The sequence below is a fragment of the Carya illinoinensis genome, chromosome 15 (assembly GCF_018687715.1).
Source record: "Carya illinoinensis cultivar Pawnee chromosome 15, C.illinoinensisPawnee_v1, whole genome shotgun sequence".
NCBI lineage: Eukaryota > Viridiplantae > Streptophyta > Magnoliopsida > Fagales > Juglandaceae > Carya > Carya illinoinensis.
This window is the reverse complement of record NC_056766.1, coordinates 5,354,321-5,374,341: the sequence shown is the minus strand read 5'-3', so window position 1 is coordinate 5,374,341 and position 20,021 is coordinate 5,354,321. Positions and strand designations below refer to the sequence as shown.

Genomic DNA, 20,021 nt, shown 5'->3' with positions numbered 1-20,021 from the left:
CAGATTCACGCCCAGAATGACCTTTCCATGGTTAAAAATACTTTTGACTGACCAAATGACCATGAAATGATACGAAAAATATATCTATGGAAACTAGACTCAAAGAGGAACAACTTTTATGAAGGAGTCATCATGTGAAAATACTTACAAAGGGTTGATAATCTCCACGCAAAAAGATCCATAAATCTGTCTGAGAGAGCTTTTTTGGGTTTCTCTCTAAGAACGGGGTGAAGAGATGATTAAAGTGAAGTAAATGTGTCTTGCACGACTCTAGACTTCTGAAGGGAGATTATTTGGACCTTAATGATCATTGAGTGGAGATATACATGTGATATGAAGTGAAGGATAGTGGGGGGCAAGGACAAAAGCTATGGGGCATGGTGCTTGATGGGTGGGTTCCTCCATACTATTGAATGCAGCTTGAGGCAATGAATGATCTGCCAAGTGGGGGAAGAAACTTCTCCAAGAAGCCTTGCCAAGGTGGCCAATTTCGTGGCCTTAGTGGGTCTCAATTTGGTTGATCAGATGAAAAATATTTTGCTTAGGTGTCATGATCTCACACCTTGATTTCCTTCACAATTCCATCTAATGGTTTCTCTTTGTGCCAAGTATCTAATACTATTCATTATATGTGGTTAAGATCTTGCCAAGTGTCCAAATAAAATTTCGCTAACCTAATTTGGACATTACACACTGTGATTTTGCAAACACTGCACTTAGTACGTTTACCGAGGTTACTATTCACTCCAAAAATAAACGTAATAAACTTAGTACTGAAAAATCCTAAATATTCAATTAAGCCTAGTGGTGTAGACTTTAATGTATTCTGACACTTCTAACTATCTCAAATAATTAAAATCGCATTTTTGGCACCATAGTGAGTGATAACACTAACTATGTTGACATGCTAAAACCTATGCGATTAGTCGATTCGTGAAAATTTATGGGGTCTTCACGAGGTTCCTAAAACTAATAGAAATTTCAAAATTGAATTTCTAGCGGGCTGTTACAGCATACCCTCAAACCCAAGGCATTACCACTTGAGTCAACCCCTAGCATGTCAATTATAGAACCAGATAGTGTTGAAACGCTTCTTAGCATGTTAATTATGAAAGCTCCTTAACTATTGGCATATAAGTTTGAAAAGGGGTAAAAGCCTGCAGTTAGATTAAAGTTTTTACGCATGTTCTTTTCTTGATCTTTTCTTGGATGTTAGGGTGTGTTTGTATCCATGAGAATTGATGGCTAATGAAATGTTATTTTCTAGATGTTGCTGTGTTGCATTGATGCTGCACGACGAAATAGACCCAGTTCACAAGCGTATTCATCTAGAAGCTACTATGCTACATATGCAATGTTTAGTTTCTACAATAAGGACATATGCTTATTCCCAGATGTATTCAGTTTCTTTTTGTGATTGGATATGCCTTAAATTGGAATTAATATTTTTGGGTATGACAAAAGCTTCAAGAGATTGGAAGTGAGTTTGTTTCTCTTGCAAAGAGCCTTTCAAACATGTCAAGGACTGCCTATCATGAGTAGGTGAGACAGACCGACTTTCAAAGATTGCTAAGTCAATCCAAGTGCCTTAGTTTTGGTTCTATAGTAGCTAGACTATGCTTATTAATAAAATTTTTTTATTACTTATCAAAAAAAGTTTTGGTTATATATATTTATTTCCGGTATTATCATTTACACTTCATACATTATGTAATGGCTTGATAGTGTTTTTATCTCAACTCAATTTTTTCACTTTTGTCTCCAAGGTGGGAGGACAAATACACAGCACATTTGAAGATGGTGAACATGAGGTAAGGGAGGTTCTACGTATTATAGTATTACTATGTGCTTTATTCAACAGCATCATTGTTAATATTAACATGCTACATTTGGTTCTAGATGAATTTGGATTGATGTTTAAGCTACTAATATAGATAAACTAGGCTGCATTTGGTTCTTTGAAGAAGATAAATTCAAGAAAGCTTATGGAAACTCCCAATGATGTCATGTTTTGAGCCGCCATTACAATTGAAAGTCATGTGTTCTTTAGAGCTGATTGCAAGCACATAATATCGTCATTTTCTGAATTACTTTCCTCCAAAAACTAATAATAATAATAAATAAAAAGAGCCGTTTTGCTACTTTTTTCCCCTTTTTTCTTACAAGGTTTCCTATGCTCTTTGTGCTTAGAACTAAATCCCATACACATGTGGATCCCTTTCCTGTATTCAGTAAGTGGCTACCAAAGAGTTCGTAGCAAGATTTTCAACGGGGGCTGTATTTGAGCATTTTAACTTTTGTTCAGATCAATAATATTTTCTCTTTAACTTATCAAAAAAAAAAAAAAAAAAGCATTTGAACTTTTGTCCTTGAGAACCACTTTGCCTAAAAGCCATGGTGTCATTATTCATCTTGGGCAAACAAATAATTTCTTTTTTACCTAAGGTCTCATTTTTTCCCTGCTTTACACGTGAGGTGTGGAAGGTTTTAGTTATTACTTTATTTGTAAGACTGGATAACTAATTGCCTCTGGCATTCCGAGTTTTTCTAGGTATAAGCTAAGGCAGAGTCTCATGTTTTTGTTTTCTTTCTTTTTTCCATGCAGTGTAAATCTCTCTAAATCGTGCATATTCTTCTCCTCTTTGACTTGTATTCAAATCTCTTCATTTGTACTATATGCATTCTGGATAATACGTATTTTCAATTAGGATTTCACTGCAAAACAGTTTCTTCCCCGGAAATCAGACTCTCAGATCAAACCAATGCAAACAGAAGATTCTGGTGTGTTCAAAGTTTGCACTTGCAGGCAATGCGGAGGCAAGGCAGATGGAAGGGATTATTTATTATGTGATTCATGTGAGGACATGTACCATGTCTCCTACATTGAACTTGCCATCAAAGAAACTTCTATTGACATCGAAGAAAACTCTAATTGTGGTATGGACGATGGGCTTCAACCATCAAAAGGTGGAAAAAACTCTTTACCCTGTAAAATTTGTGGAAATGAGGTAGAAGATGGTGAAAAGTTAAAGGCTTGTGGTCACAACTTTTGCCCAAATAAATACTATCATGCTAGGTGCCTGACAATTAAGCAATTAAAATCATATGGCCCCCGTTGGTACTGCCCTTTTTGTCTGTGCAGGGTTTGCCTTGCTAATCAAGATGATGATAAGATCATTCTATGTGATGGTTGTGATCATGCATACCACATCTATTGCATAAAACCACTGCGCACATCAATTCCAAGAGGGAAATGGTTTTGCAGAAAATGTAATGCAGGGATCCAGGCAATACACAGAGCAAAAAGAGCTTACGAGACTATAGAAATGAAACATAGAAAGAAGGGTTTAGGGGGGTCAATGCTAGTTGAAAATCTTGAAAAGAGATGGAATGATAAAGGAGAAGAGGCATCAGAAAAAGGTGGAGGGATGGACATGCTTTTAACTGCAACAAAGACACTAAAATTTGAAGAGAATTTGAGTGCTGTTGAGATCGGGCTATAGCAATCATGAATTTTTTGGAGACACAAAGTCAATGGTTTTTGGCAAGTATTGATCTCAATTTTACTTGTATCTCCCAATGCCAAGAATTTTATTTTTACTACATTTGTAAATTGACTGGTATGTGTAGGTTGTGGAATGTTAGATCTTGTTGACTTTTGGATGCATAAACTGGGGAAAATATAATTCTGAAGGTTGTATATTACTGGTCAGCAGAGCCATAAACTATATATGTAGCTTGAATCTGTTGAAATGAACAGAAACACGTTACCAGTTAAGCAAAAGTGATTGTTCTGAGAGCCACTGTTTAATTTGTTGCTTTGTATTGGTGTACATAAATTTTTGGGGATGGTAGTTTTATTGTTTAAATAAAAAAAAGAATCCCAAGAAGAGTTCATGATGATTGAAATAGGGATATGGTTGTTTTGTCATATTTGAATCTATTGTATATGAAATCTTCAGTATGCCTTGGGAGTTAAGATCTTGGGTAATTGGTTGTTTTATGGAGTTGTGGGAAATGATAGTGAAAAAGTTAAATAAAAATATTATTATAAGAAATTTTTTAATTTAATTTTTGTTTTAGATTTTGAAAAAGCTTAATTTTTTTTTTGTATTTTTTTTTTTGGTAAGTTTGGCAAATTTGTAATAATTTGGTAATGATTAGATGAAAAAGTTGAAGATTTAAAATTGAAAAGTGTTTATATATGTAGTATTTAAATTTTGAGATGAGATGAGATGACTTGAGTACTTTGCTATCAAAACCAGGCCTAAGCATCCTTGGTTTGTCCAAGCATCCTTGGCTATGAAAATAATTTTCTTATCATAAGTTAGAGTACCAATAAATGTTACGAGGTATCTTCCTCTTTAATACACATGGCGAGGCCAAGGCCAATCTCACCAGTATGGCAATGTTTATTGATCATGTGTGTCTCGATCGATGTATTAAGGCCAAGCAGCTCGGTGAGTTCATAGATAGGTCTGGGAAAGTCCCAACCGAACATTGTGCATAATACAAGGTCCGTGATCTTTGAGATGGGTTGACCCCACTCTTTGATAATCTTGGTTGCTGCTTCCTTACCGAGCTTGATTATCTCGACAGCTCCCATAGCTTGAAGTGTTTCAGCATATCAGAACTCAGAGTCCCCAATGTTTGGATTTGCCAAAATCTCCTCGGTAAGGAGGAGATGACTTTTCCTTATCAATAACTTCTCAATTGTGACAGAAATTTACCATGCATGCTGTAAGGCCAAAAATCTACATGCGCCAATGGATCATGAAATGAATTAAAAGAAAAAGAAGAAAAGCAAATAATCAAGTATATATCAAGAAAGCATTCACTTGGACATATAGAGCTAGGGGAAGAAAATAAATCGAGATTCAAGGTTGTCAAGTTCATATCCAAAACTTGTGTTCCCTTCAAAAAAATGAATTCTTTCTAGCTACTGATCCTAACTCATGAAAAGGATAATTGCTAGCTTCAATGAATGCCTGGCCAACACTAGCTAAAAGAGTGGATGCTCAATTGAGGTGTCGAGATTGGTACCAACTATTACAGCCGCTGCACTATTTGTGAACAGTTCTTGGCCTATCAAGATGTCTCTGTGGGTTTTGCAGGGTGCATGAAAAACAACAGTGATGGTATCGGAACACAAGACAAGAACACGCGCCTGCATTGTTTTCAGCTAGATCCTTGGCAATGTGAAGGCCAATCCCACCTGCATAACAAGTTTGATGGGAGATCATGCATCTGTTATGGATAAATTAAGTTCGAGGAGATTCATGCGTTGAAAATTTGTGCTAGGCATGTCGATGCTTGAATTATAACCTATTTGAATTCAAACCAAACTCTTCAAGTTTCTTTGTTATAAGAGAAAAAACTCTTCATATTTAATATTTTAAAATTTATATTTAAGGTTGTTAATTTCATAAATTATATTTATAATTACATAAATTTATGAATGATGAAAGATAATATATAAATTAAATTTGAAAATAAATCTTATCAATTAAAAATAATGAAAAATAAAATTTATAGATTTAAGGTGTACAAGTCTCTCACATTTTTTTGAAAAAAGGTAATAAATCTTGAGTTTATATGAAAAAACTATTTTTCTAATCATAGATTCTACTTTTCTTTTAGATAAAGTGTGCAATACTTGCAAAATTACGCGCCTTTGGATAGTGATAGCATGTCATCTTATTTTATCTCTTTATTATAATTTTATTAAATTTTTACATAAAATATAATAAAAAATTAATTTTTTTAAATTTTAAAATAATAATAATATTAAAATAATTTTTTTAATCATTATTCCCTATTACACACTACATATTTTATAAAAAACAGCTATATATATATTATGAAAAACATTTTTATATTTTATAAAAAATTATAAATATGTGGTGGGAAAATAAACAGTCACTGATACATAGAATACCGCTCTCTGTGTTTTTAAAATTTTATTATTTTTTAAAAAAGATTAAAAATATTTTGGATCAGATCACCGGAAGTCGGAAGAGCCACGGCAGAGTCCCAACGCCACCAATTTCTTACATTTTGGGGTTTTGATTTTTTCTCTTTAGGGATTCTAGAAAAGCAAAATAATTCTCTCATTAGGGCTTCAAGAATCAAAATTCAACTCAGGTAAGCGTTTCTCTCTCTCTGTTATCCTCAAATGGATTCTCAATTTCTTTTATTAATTTCCCTGACGCTGTAAAAAATGTAGCAAAAGAAAAGAACACAAGTGAGAAAATGTATACTTTTCGGTGTTTCTGACTTAGAAAGCTATTTCTTTCATTCAACGGAGTTAGGCGCAAGTGTTGGGCTTTCTTCTTAGTCGAACTTTTAGTTTCCCCAGAAACCAAAAGCAAGAGAAAACGCTAGTTTTCGAAATTCCATGTAAATTATTTTCCTGCTTTTTTTGGCTACCGAACGGTGCTCGAGGGTATTTACAAAGAAAAAGATTTCTCCCTCATTTTTCCGTCTCTGGTCTGAACCCTTGGGAAAACGAAATTTCTCCCTCATTTTGCCGTCCCTCTCCCTCATAACCCTAAACCCTCTTTCTCCTCCCTCCCTCCATCCCCCACAGAATCCTTCAAGATCTCTGATGTCGCATTTTCAAAGAGAAAGATAGAGGTACATTGAATTTTGGAAGCAAATTAAAAAGAGAGGCTATACAAAGACAGAGAGAGAGATGAACGGCGAGTATATGCTACTGTTCCTACTTCCCGCACTGTTCTTTTGTGATTTTTTTTGTCTTTGATTTTCAAATGTGGAGCAGAGAGGGTCTCGGGGAGCTAAGGGTTTTTTTTTTTTTTTTTTCTTTTCCCCGAAATAGCCATCTGGCTTTTCCACCTCAGTTGGTCGCCTTTCTCAGTAAGAAACTCGGTCCGAGTAGCTTTTTCCTTTACAAAATTGGTTTAGTTTGTGGTTGTTTTGGCTATTATTGTTTGCTTTGTGTAGTGGGTGTCCTGATAATTCATGTACATCTCCAATATCGGAAAGTGGGAATGACTTTGAAACCCTAATTGTTAACTTCTTTTTAGTACTGAGGGAATGAGTGATGAAGAGGGAACTGGTACCGGTGATGGCACATACTGTGCTGAGGGCTTGAAGAGTGAAGCAGTGAAGAATGGGTCTGCAATTGGAAATGGGAATGAGTGGAACTCTGGTGGAAGCAAGCACTTCCGAACTTACAAGAGGCGGAAGCATGTGAGATCAAGTTCAGATGGCAGAGCTCAGCAAGACTGGAGAGTTTGTGCAGAGGCTGCAAGTCAGTTAACAGAACAGGTTTTTGCACCTACACTTTATATTTTCATATCTAGTTCAATTGCAAGATGTGTTTGCCAACTTTTTTCTAGCACGTAAAACAGTTTGATCAATTGTTAATAACTCTTGAGTTTCAAGGCTTAAAGTTGGGTGTTGTACCTTGAAATTTCTATCTGAAATATTCTAAACTGCTTTTATTCGGAGAAAAAATCTGCCCATTAAACTTGAGGGGGTAGCTCAGTTGGTCAGGCCTTGAGTTTGCCCCCCAATGGTCATCAGTTTGAGTCCCCTCGGGGCCACTTGAGGTTTACCTGGCTGTTAAGTTCAGTGCCCCGTGGGATTAGTCGATGTGCGCACAAGCTGGCCTGGACACCCATGGATATTAAAAAAAAAAAAAAAAAATCTGTCCAGTGACCGTACGCGAAGCAACTGATTGTGATTAGGCACCTAAAACTTTTGAAGAAACTATCACTGACATGCATACAAATTTTGCTTGCTGCCATAGTAGAGAGATGCAGGGACGTTCTAGTCAGCATATTTATCAACACCAGTGACTTATACTGGAAAGCCTTGGGCTGGAAGTGGAAGCAGAAAAACATGTAGTCATGTTTTGAGCTTTTACCTCAGTACTGTGAACTAGATGAGGTTTTTTCCCTCAAAATTGAACTTAAGATGGAATTGAGGAAAATTGCTTCTTTCTATTCCCAGCTCACAAGTTAAAATTGTTGTGATGTGCAATCAAGTCCATGTGATTAGTCGTTATATTAAGCCATATACCATCAAAGACATGCCTTGTTCACTAATCCCCTAATTTCAAGAAGGGGTGGGTTGCGGAAATGTTGTGACTGGTCAGTTATGGGGCATGCATCTAGTATTGGCCATCCTTTTCGACGTATTGACGCCTACGCTCCCTAACATGCGTATCACAATTAATCATTTATGTTGGCCTTTTAGATTTGGTGTTGTGGTGATATAGTTTTTTCTGTAATTAATTTACTTTTTAACTTCAGTAGCTGTATTCCAAGTACAGTGGATGTATACAAGAGAAAATACCTAGCAAGAAGAATAAATAAATACGAGGAAACCATGAACTAAAATGGCATTTTGGTTTTCATGATATGTTATTATTATTTTTTAGTAAATAACAATTTTATTGATAATAATAGGCACAACCCCAATACATAGGACATGGACGATATGATATTATTAGAGGTGTCATATTACAAATGGAATTAGAATTTTTGTGCATTGGATAATCACTGGTTGGAATTTGCATAGTGTCTCGTAATTGGATTTAGCCTTAGGCCAAAAATAACCTTTATAAATGTGGCTGCTAAATCCCAAGTTGAATCTGAAGATTCTGAACAGTGATCTCTTGTACTGAAGGTAGCTGTGATCACCTCCTTTAGGACTGGTGGTGATATTTAGCAAAATGAAACATGAACGTTTGTGCATTCTGGACAAAACACTTCTTTTACATGTTTTTTAAGACTCTTACATGAGCAGATTGAAATTTTCTGAGAAAGATCTTTTGTGGGTGCTTTTGGAATAAGTGAGGCAATCTTATTCAGAGCATGGAAGGGTGCAACCCAAGTGCATGGTAAGTATACAATATGAAGCACCCAACTAAGTAAAAGAAGAAAAAGAACAATTCCTTCGTATGAGTAAAATCTCCTTATTACTTATCAAAAAAGAAAAAGAACAATTCCATGAAATCTCTAAAACTATGGAAATGGAAGCTGTTGAGCGCAGCCTCCAAACATATGGTGTACTCATTATTGCATACTCAAATAAGTATGCAAGTCGATGCATATATATTTTTTAGATTTTAGGACAGTGATGTTATCCATACATACCTAGAAGCACAAATACTGATGGGGAGCAAAGGGATGCTACAATTTGGATATGGTGAACAGAAATTGGTGAAACATTAGGATATGGTACCGTATGCCTGTGGTTTGGTCCTCATTACCCTTTATCAAATTGTATTTGAAATCTTGCAGACTCTGAAAGAACCTGGTTGCACGGTTATAGAAAAGAATTCTATTGAAGAAGTCCATCTTCCTATGGACGGTTCAGATGACTGTTCACAGAGGTACTGGAGAAATGTTATACTGGAGCACATGTATCGGTCCTCAAGTGTTGATGAAACTTGTATACGGGGATGCATTAGGAAGGCACTTGTATTTAATCATGGAACTGATGGTACGATGGTGGTTAAGGTAACCAAAGTTGCAGTGTTTTACTGAAAGTAGCCATCATTTGTATTTATAATTATCATCGTTGTCTTGCAGGAATCTGGCCATTGTGATGAAGACAGGCTCGAAGCTTCACAAACACAGTGCATGCCGAATGGATCGCAGAAAGCAGCTAATGGACATGCAGGTGCTTTATCTAGTGGATGTTTAAATGAATCTGATCACAATAACAATACTGAGAAGTGTCAACGTGCTTTGTTTAATATTTTAATTTCGGAAAAGTTCACCTCATTGTGCAAGCTGCTGTTTGAGAATTTCCAAGGCATCAAGGCTGACTTTTTTGACTTTAGTATCATAAACTTGAGGATGAAAGAGGGAGCTTATGAACATTCACCTGTCCTTTTCTCTTCAGATATTGAACAGGTAATCTCGAGATTCTTTTTGCGTTAAGCTCTTATATATCATACTCTTTTATGTGTTATATATATATATATTGATTGGTAATAAGAAATTTTATTCCAAGTAAATAGGCATAGCCCAAGTACATGGGAAGTGTACAAGAGAATGCACCTAAATACAAACTAAAGCAAAACAAAATTAGAGAACAGCATTACAAATATTCATATCCCTCACAAGATTGTTCACCCAAAAATTTAAAGTGCTAAAGAAAAAAATCCCTAAATTCCCCCATAGTGTGTTCACAATCTTGAAACACCTCCCGTTTCTCTCAAGCCATAGACATCAAAATAAACACGAAGGAATCATCCTCCACTCAACTTTATTGCCTCCACAACCTGCAGCACCTTCCCAACTACCCAAGAAATCCATCACATGAAAAGGCATCACCCAAGCAATGCCCACCCTTGCGAATAACTCATTCCACAAAACTGTCACCATTTCGCAATGAAGAAGCAGGTGGCTAACAGATTCACCATTTTTTTACACATGAAGGACCAATCCATCACATATAAATCCCTTTTCCTCAAATCATCAGTAGTTAAAACCTTCTCCAGCGACACCAACCAGCAGAAAAATGCAACTTTACTGGGCACTCTAGCTTTCCAAATGCATTTCCAGGGGTATGTTTTATTACCATGACTATTTAAAACGTTATAATAGGAATTCACAGAGAATCTGGACTTATTATCATTAACCCACAGCATCCTATCCTCCCTGATCAGATCAATCTTCGAATTATAAAGTAGCAGCTTCACTCACTTCCCAGTCCTGTAAATCTCTAGAAAATTCCACATTCCAATTCTGCAAATTGTTAGAAAACAAGTCTGAATCAGCCATAGCAACCCCTTTATATTCACCCCCCCCCCCAACTTTGAAATTAATATTTTTGACAAAATCCCCCCATCCCATCCGAATGGACTTCCATAATCCCACCCCAAACCTTTTATTTCATTAGTACACCAATTTCCCCACATCCTTCCATATTTAGCATCTACAATCTGTCTCCACAATGCGTTTCTCTCATTGTTGTACCTCCAAAGCCACTTTCCAAGGAGGGCTTTATTAGGATGGTTTAAATTTCGCACATCCAAACCTCCAGTAGACACCGGAGTACAAACCTTATTCCAACTCACCAAGTGACATTTACGTTCCTCCCCAATACCATCCCATAAGAAATTTCTAAAAATCCTCTCAATTTTTTTGACCACCCCTGCTGGAATAGGGAAAAGAGAGAGGTAATAAGTGGGTAAATTAGACAGGGTTCTTTTAATCAAAGTAACTCTACCCACTGTGGACAAATATAGCTTTTTCCAGCCAGCTAGCGTCCTCTCGATCTTCTCAATCACCCCATCCCAAATAGACACAGATTTATGAGGAGCCCCCAAAGGTAACCCAAGATACATGGGTCAAGAAGCAACTTTACAGCCAAGAATATTGGCCAGATCAAAACTATTGCTGACTGAACCCACAGGAACAATTTCAGACTTAGATAAATTAATTCTAAGCCCAGAGACCGCTTCAAAACATAACAATAAAGCTCTTAAAGCACGAAGATGATCCTTGTTAGCATCACTGAAAATTAAAGTATCATCTGCGAAGAGAAGGTGAGAAACAGTGATGCAGCCCCTAGAAATTGTTCAAGCCCCTAGATTTATGTGTTATATATACTTTCGAAATAATAGTTCAAGGCCTATACAACTTCACTCTTTTGACATTTGCCTTTTGTTCCAGTGTATTAATAAATGTTCTTTTCTTTTTTCAGTAGTAAAAAATATCTATTTATTTGGAAAAGAAATTACGCATTTACAATTTTGCACTGTCCAAATAAATTGTTGGACTTAGATCTTGGAAAAGCTTTTCGTTGTAATAATTTCTACAAGTCCTTCATTTTGCACTCTATCAGATTGCATTGCAGAACTGCTTGATTTATGTCTTGATTAATACACGTTTTTGGTATCGTAGCCCATTCAAAAGTTATTTGGTCATATTTGATACTTTCAATGCATCATGGTTTTTATGCTAGGGAAATATTTTATAAATTTCTAGTAATTGTGTGGTGATAATGGTTACTTTATCTCATAAATAATACTTTGGTCATGTTTGGTGTCACAGAACTGTGACTTTTTAAAATCTTTCAAAAATTTTATTAAGTCAAACGAAACATCTTTGAATCTCAAAGAAATTTCTATTTCAAATTTTTATCCAATTATTACTCAATCGTTATCCAAACACAAAAATCATTACAGCTTTTACAAATTCCAAAAAAAAAAAAAATACTCTTAAAAATTGTATTTGAACAACTTTTCACAAACTTCAATACAACACTTATCTTCAATATATATATATTTACTCAAAATTTTCTCTTCTTTTCCAAAACCCAATGTAAAAAATTCTCAAATATTCTTAACATTTTTCATAACCAAGCATGACCTTTATGCTTGAAGTTTTGTTCTGTCTTCCTCCTAAATAGGTGTAACCTCTTTTATACACCCTTGTGTACTTGGGCTATGTCTATTCTCATTAATACAATCGTTTACTTAATAATTTGAATTATGTCATTGGATATGCCTTAAATTTGAATTAATAATTTTAGGTATGGCGAAAGCTTCAGGAGATTGGAAGTGAGTTTGTTTCTCTTGCAAAGAACCTTTCAGACATGTCAAGGACTGCCTATCATGAGCAGGTGAGACAGACCGACTTTCAAAGATTGCTAAGCCAATCTAGTGCCTTGAGTTTTCGTTATATATATTTATTTCCAGTATTATCATTTACACTTCATACATTATGTAATGGTGTTTTTTTTTACTTATAAAAAAATAAATAAAATTATGTAATGGTTTGCTATTGTTTTTATCTCAACTCAATTTTTTTACTTTTGTCTCCAAGGTGGGAGGACGAGTACACAGCACATATGAAGTTGGTGAACATGAGGTAAGGGAGGTTCTACGTAATATAGTATTACTATGTGCTTTATTTAACAGCATCTGCATTAATATTAACATGCTGCATTTGGTTGTAGATGAATTTGGATTGATGTTTAAGCTACTATTATGGATAAATTAGGCTGCATTTGGTTTTTTGAAGAAGATAAATTCAGGAAAGCTTCTGGAAACTCCCGATGATGTCATGTTTTGAGCCTCCATTACAATTGAAAGTCATATGTTCTGTAGAGCTGATTGCAAGCACATAATATCTTCATACTCTGAATTACTTTCCTTCAAAAACTAATAATAATGATAAAATAAAAAGGAGCTGTTTTGCTCCTTTTTTCCCCTTTTTTCTTACAAGGTTTCCTGTGCTCTTTGCGCTTAGAACTAAATCCCTTACACGTGGATCCCTGTCCTGTATGCGGTAAGTGGCTACCAAAGAGTTAGCAGCAAGGTTTTCAACGGGGGCAGTACTTGAGCATTTTAACTTTTGTCCTTTAGAGCGGCTTTGCCTAAAAGCCATGGGGTTATTCTTCATCTTGGGAAATCAAATAATTTCTTTTTTAAACTAAGGTCTCATTTTTTCCCTGCTTTACACGTGAGGTGTGCGATGGTTTTAGTTGTTACTTTATCTGTAAGACTGGATAACTAATTGCCTCTGGCATTCTGAGTTTTGCTGGGCAGAAGGCAAGGCAGAGTCTCATGTTCTTGTCCTTGTTTTCTTTCTTTTTTCCTTACGGTTTAAATCTCTCAATTTTAGTGATAAATCATGCATATTCTTCTCCTCTTTGACTTGTATTCAAATCTCTTCATCTGTACTATATGCATTTTGGATAATACGTATAACAACTTATTTTTCCCTCCAAAACAGTTTCTTCCCCGGGAATCAGACTCTCCAATTAAACCAGTGCAAACAGAAGATTGTGGTGTGTTCAAAGTTTGCACTTGCAGGCAATGTGGACGCAAGGCAGATGGTAGGGATTATTTATTATGTGATTCATGTGAGGAGATGTACCATGTCTCCTGCATTGAACCTGCCATCAAGGAGATTCCCCCTAAAAGCTGGTACTGTACCGTTTGCACTTCAAGTAGAGTCACATCACCCCATCAAAATTGTGAAGTGTGTGATAGGCTTATTGCTCCCAAGTCCCCAAGTAATGGAGGTGATGATGAAACTTCTCCTATAAATGAAGAAACTTCTATTGACATGGAAGAAAACTCAAATTGTAGTATGGACAATGGGCTTCAACCATCTAAAGGTGGAAAAAACTCTTTCCGCTGTAAAATTTGTGGAAATGAGGTGGAAGATGGTGAAAAGCTGAAGGCTTGTGGTCACAGCTTTTGCCCAAATAAATACTACCATGCTAGATGCCTGACTACTAAGCAATTAAAATCATATGGCCCCCGTTGGTACTGCCCTTCTTGTCTGTGCAGGGTTTGCCTTGCTGATCAAGATGATGATAAGATCATTCTATGTGATGGCTGTGATCATGCATACCACATCTATTGCATGAAACCACCGCGCACATCAATTCCAAGAGGGAAATGGTTCTGCAGAAAATGTAATGCAGGGATCCAGGCAATACGCAGAGCCAAAAGAGCTTACGAGACTAAAGAAATTAAACATAGAAAGAAAGGTGTGGGGGGGTTTATGCCAGTTGAAAATCTTGGAAAGAGATGGAATGATAAAGGAGAAGAGGCATCAGAAAAAGGTGGAGGGATGGACATGCTTTTAACTGCAGCAAAGACACTAAAGTTTGAAGAGAATTCGGGTGCCGTTGAGATCGAGCTATAGAAATCATGAATTTTGTGGAGACATAAAGTCAATGGTTTTGGGCAACTATTGATTTCAATTTTACTTGTATCTCCCAATGTCTAAGAATTTTATTTTCACTACATTTTTAAATTGACTGGTATGTGTAGGTTGTGGAATGTTAGATCTTGCTGACTTTTGGATGCTTAAAACTGGGGAAAATATGATTCTGAAGGTTGTATATTACTGGTCAGCAGAGCCAGAAACTATATGTAGCTTGAATCTGCTGAAATGAACAGAAACACGATACCATTTTGGCCAAAAGTGATTGTTCTGAGAGCCACTGTTTAATTTGTTGCTTTGTATTTGTGTACATAAATTAGTGGGGATGGTTTAAATAAAAGGAAGAATCCCAATAACAGTTCTTGATGATTGAAGTAGGGGATATGCTTCGATTGTCATATTTTGAATCTGTTGTATTTGAAATCTTCAGTAGGCCTTGGGAGTTTGGATATTGTGTCATTGGATAATTTTCTGACTTTTCAAGTCTAATGTATATGATATTTAGGTTTTCTTTTAAAATTTGGAATTGTAATACTGTTGTGAATGTATTATGTTACAATTGATTGTGGCCCCTCATCCTAAGCTATAAATCTTGTGCGAGTAAAATGTGTACAAAAAATAAAAATAAATAAAAAGAAGGGTTTTGCTTGGAAGAATGTATTTGTAATCTTTACACTTGTGGGTTGTCATGCAAACGTGTTTGTACCATTAATTCTTGCTTCGGGGAATCTGAAGTCCTGTGAACAGCGATGAGCTTTGATTGTTTCGACTCTCTTTGGACGAGACAAACCTCAATGGAATTAGGGAAGGGGGCGGGGTGCTTCAAGGTAAATATAATTTAAGGAAAATTCTATGTGCAGTCATTTTTGCGGACTCCTTTGTGCATTCCAGTGATATGATTGGTTGTGTATTAAAAAAAAATTAATCTAGCCAATCATATTAGTGGAGTGCGCAGAGAGTGCGTAAAAATGACTGTATGTAGCATTACTCATAATTTAAATTTAGTAAAATTTGGGTTTATGCAGCTCTTAGAGTTCAAATAAATGCAAGGTGCTTCAATGTATGTGCAGGAAATAGAGGAAAGCAGACGGGATATTTAACTTGGCGTGCCGAATTGGGTATGGTGAAAATGTATGATTTGGATAGTAAGATATTTTCATCTCATCTCAACGAAATAACGTTTTATTTATAAAAAAAGAAAAGAAAAGATATTTTCATCTCATCTCAAGTATAATAAGTGGTTACTTAATTAGGAATAATAACTTTTATTATTTTTCCGTTAACTTTTCTTATTTTTTTGTTAAGTTCGTTAAGTCTTGTTTTACCATAAGGCCCTTAAGACCTTTGACCATTTGACGTGTAGCTCTGTTTTGAAATTTAATGAATGATCTTATTTTACCAAACTGTTTTTAAGACCCTTGACCTTTTGACACGTAGCACAATTATAAAATTTAATGAAATATCTTACTTTATCAAAAGGTCCTTAATAGCCCTGCAGTGCACATGAATTGAGGTTTCTTTTTCATATCATTTTTCTTCTGATAGTGTACTCGTTTTCCTTTATTTTTGTTTCAATTTTTTTAAATAAAAAAATTAAAATAACTTTATTCTTTAGAATAGAAACGCTTTAGAGCATTCTTATTGTAAAATTCAACTTTAAGTAAATTTAACTAATAAAATACTTAAAATGCTCAATATATAATGTTAATTATTAATTTAATTAGAATATAATTATTATTAATATTAATATTTAATATTATTAATTTGATTAGAATATAATTATTATTAATATTTTAATTAGTAGAACTATAAAATGTGATAAAAATAAAAATTAAAAAATTATTAAATTAATAATATTTTATTATTATATAGAGTAAATAGATAATCTAACATAGATGCAGACCAATACTCATACTTAGCTGAAATTTATTTATTTTTTATTTAGATTTTTCCTTTCTTTCACCTTGTATTTTATTTTCTTAGCCAAATAAACTACTGATTTTTTCACTTTTTTTTATTTATTTAAATCATTATGTCAGTGCACCCCAGGACTAATACACCCGGGGCCGGTTCTTGTGTATATATATATAGCAATATTATAAGAGGTGAACAATTCTATTTAAAAACTTTTATACTATACATCACCTTTATAATAATTTGATTTAGAAGATAAATTTTAAAATTATCATGATGATTTGTTTTGTTATTATACAAAATGATTATTCCAGTTCAACAATCATTTGATCTTCTTTATTCAAAGAAAAAACACACAAAGTTGTTCACATTTGAAAAATAAAAGACGCTTAACCACATTACCAGCAAAACCTTCTTATTAAAAATATAAAAGCATCAAGTACAGTTGACACCAGCACAACAATTTGAAAAGATAATATCAATCTTTCCTTAAAACCATGCAGAGATTAAAAATCACGAGCAGCAAGAAGCTTCGTTCTTAATTTATGGGAATACTGTGCAAGACTAGAGTCTCCACGGTGAGACCTGGCCCAAGTCCAAGCAGAACTCCCCATTCCAACCCTTCACCAGTTGTTGCATTTCCTTCTTCTGCAGACTTCTTCCTCACCTCATCGAGTACAAGTAGCACGCAAGGGCCGGTCATGTTCCCGTACTCACTTAGCACATGCCTACTTGCTCTGAGTTTTTCCTCGTTTAGATCTAGCTTTTCTTGGATCCTGTTAAGAATGGCAGGGCCACCGGGATGAACTACATAAAACAAGGAGTTCCAATCACTTAAACCAATTGGGCTAAATGTTTCGACCAAGCAATTGTTAATGTAGTCACCAACAGACTTGGGAACCTTTTCAGATAAATAGTTGGTGAGGCCCATTTCACGTACAGTTCCTCTAATTCCACTCTCAGAGTCGGGGATAATCGATTGCCTGGCCGACACTAGCTCAAAGAGTGGATGCTCAATTGAGGTGTCAGGATTGGCACCAATGATTACAGCCGCTGCACCATCCGTGAAAAGTGCTTGGCCTATCAAGATGTCTATGTGAGTTTCGCAGGGTGCATGAAAAAGAACAGTCATGATGTCGGAACACACGACAAGAACACGCGCGCCTGCATTGTTTTCGGCTAGATCCTTGGCAATGCGAAGGCCAGTCCCACCTGCATAACAAGCTTGATGGGAGATCAGGTATCTGTTTATAGATAAATTAAGTCCAAGGAGCTTAGTGAGCTGAAAGTCTGCACCAGGCATGTCGATGCTCGAAGAGCTGCAGAATACAAGGTGTGTAATCTTTGAGATGGGTTGGCCCCACTCTTCGATAGCCTTCAATGCTGCTTCCGTTCCGAGCTTGGGTACCTCTGAAATCAGCATATTTTGACGTGCATCTAAAGATGGGGCCTTGTACTTACACATATTCGAGTTAGCTTTCAGAATCTCCTCAGTAAGATGACAATAACGTTTTCTTATCGTCGTTCTGTCACCTGTTCGTGAGATTTTACATTCAACGTCCAAAATACTAGTTTTACATATTATTATAAACAACATTACGAAGCAGTGAGTTGAAGTGTCTGATCATTTGTTAGTTCGTGAGAGAATATCGATAGTCTTTCTATATATGTTTCATGCATGAATGCATGCATGCTTTATTAGTGCTTGAATTACCAAAAAATGTAAAGACTTGGGGTCTGAGAACACCTACAAATACGCTTAAACTTGTCCTTCAGTTCTGTCATGTGCTCACTCCCAGTCACACGGAAGTAGAAATCTGGGTAGTCTTTTTGGTGGATACAGTTTTTAGGATTGGCTGTACCAATGGCCAGTATTGTGGCTAGACCCCGTGCTCGCGGTGCCTTGCGCATTTCTTCAACTGAAGCCATGAATATTAGCGATTGCTTCCCACTGTTTGTGTTATCTGAAAGCCCAAGTTCAGTGCAGGACTCGTTAATTTGATGGCAAATTTAATGTGAAGCTTTCTTTCTGCACAATTTAGAAAAACAGTTTTCTCCATTTGATTGCAAATAGTTTTTTCTTAAAATATTAGTGATTGTTGTGACAATGGAGATTTTAGAATCGTCAAGAACTAGAAAAAAAAACTAATAATAATAATAATAATAATAATAATAAAATTTCTACAACCACACAAGACACAAAGATTTATGTAGATCGATTTGAAGAAAAGCAGCCTAGCTACATGATTCACCGGCGGAGAGTAATCAAAAGTAGAGTACCTATATAAGAGTGATCACAAATTACTGAAACCCAAAGCTACACCCAATCCTCACAATGTCATTAAAGAGAAAGTACTCAATTGAGTATTTGTATATCTTGACCTCTCGGCTGTCTTCTCTCTAAACTCAGCTTTGATATGCAAGCTTTTATAGACGAGGGTTTGCACATTTTTTAAATTAGGCAGGCAAATCAAGTCTTACACCTAGGGCCACATGTTTCTGTTTTGTGTTGCAAGCACATCTGCATTTAATGCATGCAAACAAAAATGATTTCTTCTTGGCAGAGGGAGTACTCAAGCCATTTTTACTTATATATCTACCGTATGACAATAATGACAATAATAATGTGTTGTAGTATGTGGTTCATACTGTGTTGTATTAGGGTTAGTCTAAATATATATGATATATATGGTGTAACATTATTTTTTTTATAGTGAAATTTAATCGCCGCTCGCTCCTGTGAATGTAGGTATACTGTCAAACTACGTCAAATTATAGAGTTAACTTACTTTCCTAATACTTTTCATACTATTCATCATAATTACTACACGTTTCACAACATAATGCAATATATAAGTGTCTATCCAGTGTGAACAATAACTTGTGTTCACTAATATCATATCTTTCCAATTATGTCCCTTGTTTTCTTAGCAAATTTTCATAATTTCAAGCAACCCAACATAGCCTTGCATAGTAAAGAAAAATAAAAGAAAAGAAAAACCTAGAAACCACCATAGGCTGTGCAAACTCTCCGCCAACTCCGATTTTGTCCGACCTCTACTTCGATTAATATTTGAAATTCAAAGTTGGAGTCGGAGTTCCTTCTAGAATGTATGTCGGAGTCGGAGTTTAAAGGCATATAGAGCTCTAAACTCTGACTCCGAACACTGACATTTTTTTCTTAAAAAAAGTTTAGATGTAAAATGACGTCGTTTTATATTTGAATTTTTTTTTTAAAAAAAGACTAAACAACGTTGTTCCATTCCATGTGGAACGACATCGTTTTCTTCACACGGGGGTCCAAAACGCAGGACCCCCTTTCTTCCTTCTTCCTCACACTCTCTTTCCCTTTTTCTCTGTTATCTCTCCGTTGCTCTTTTCCTGTACGCCAATCTACACCATTTGCCATTGTCCTATCATCATCGTAAGCCCAAGCCC

General features: G+C 35.6%; 3 protein-coding genes across 8 annotated transcripts; 2 read left to right on the top strand and 1 right to left on the bottom strand.

The window, feature by feature from the left end:
- Positions 1 to 2,762: 2,762 nt before the first annotated feature.
- Positions 2,763 to 3,823, top strand: LOC122296581 (PHD finger protein EHD3-like). Its single transcript, XM_043106384.1, has one exon. It carries the CDS (start codon positions 2,763 to 2,765, stop codon positions 3,501 to 3,503), a length of 741 nt encoding a protein of 246 aa, XP_042962318.1. The 3' UTR covers positions 3,504 to 3,823.
- Positions 3,824 to 5,956: 2,133 nt separating this feature from the next.
- Positions 5,957 to 14,930, top strand: LOC122296209 (PHD finger protein EHD3-like). 6 transcript variants are annotated; one of them, XM_043105704.1, is made up of 7 exons: positions 5,957 to 6,144; positions 7,047 to 7,290; positions 9,273 to 9,491; positions 9,564 to 9,890; positions 12,520 to 12,609; positions 12,813 to 12,857; positions 13,725 to 14,930. In XM_043105704.1, exons 2-7 carry the CDS (start codon positions 7,057 to 7,059, stop codon positions 14,646 to 14,648), a joined length of 1,839 nt encoding a protein of 612 aa, XP_042961638.1. In that variant the 5' UTR covers positions 5,957 to 6,144; positions 7,047 to 7,056; the 3' UTR covers positions 14,649 to 14,930. The 6 variants fall into 6 exon arrangements, with proteins under 6 accessions (XP_042961638.1, XP_042961637.1, XP_042961640.1 ...); XM_043105703.1 differs by lacking the exon at positions 5,957 to 6,144 and adding an exon at positions 6,198 to 6,705; XM_043105706.1 differs by lacking the exon at positions 5,957 to 6,144 and adding an exon at positions 6,199 to 6,636.
- Positions 14,931 to 16,945: 2,015 nt separating this feature from the next.
- On the bottom strand, positions 16,946 to 18,515 carry LOC122296210 (chalcone synthase-like). The gene is made up of 2 exons (XM_043105709.1): positions 18,335 to 18,515; positions 16,946 to 18,116 (listed from the first exon to the last, which is right to left on the bottom strand). The coding sequence occupies exons 1-2, from the start codon at positions 18,510 to 18,512 to the stop codon at positions 17,122 to 17,124; spliced, it is 1,173 nt and encodes a 390-aa protein (XP_042961643.1). The 5' UTR covers positions 18,513 to 18,515; the 3' UTR covers positions 16,946 to 17,121.
- Between the last annotated feature and the right edge of the window lie 1,506 nt (positions 18,516 to 20,021).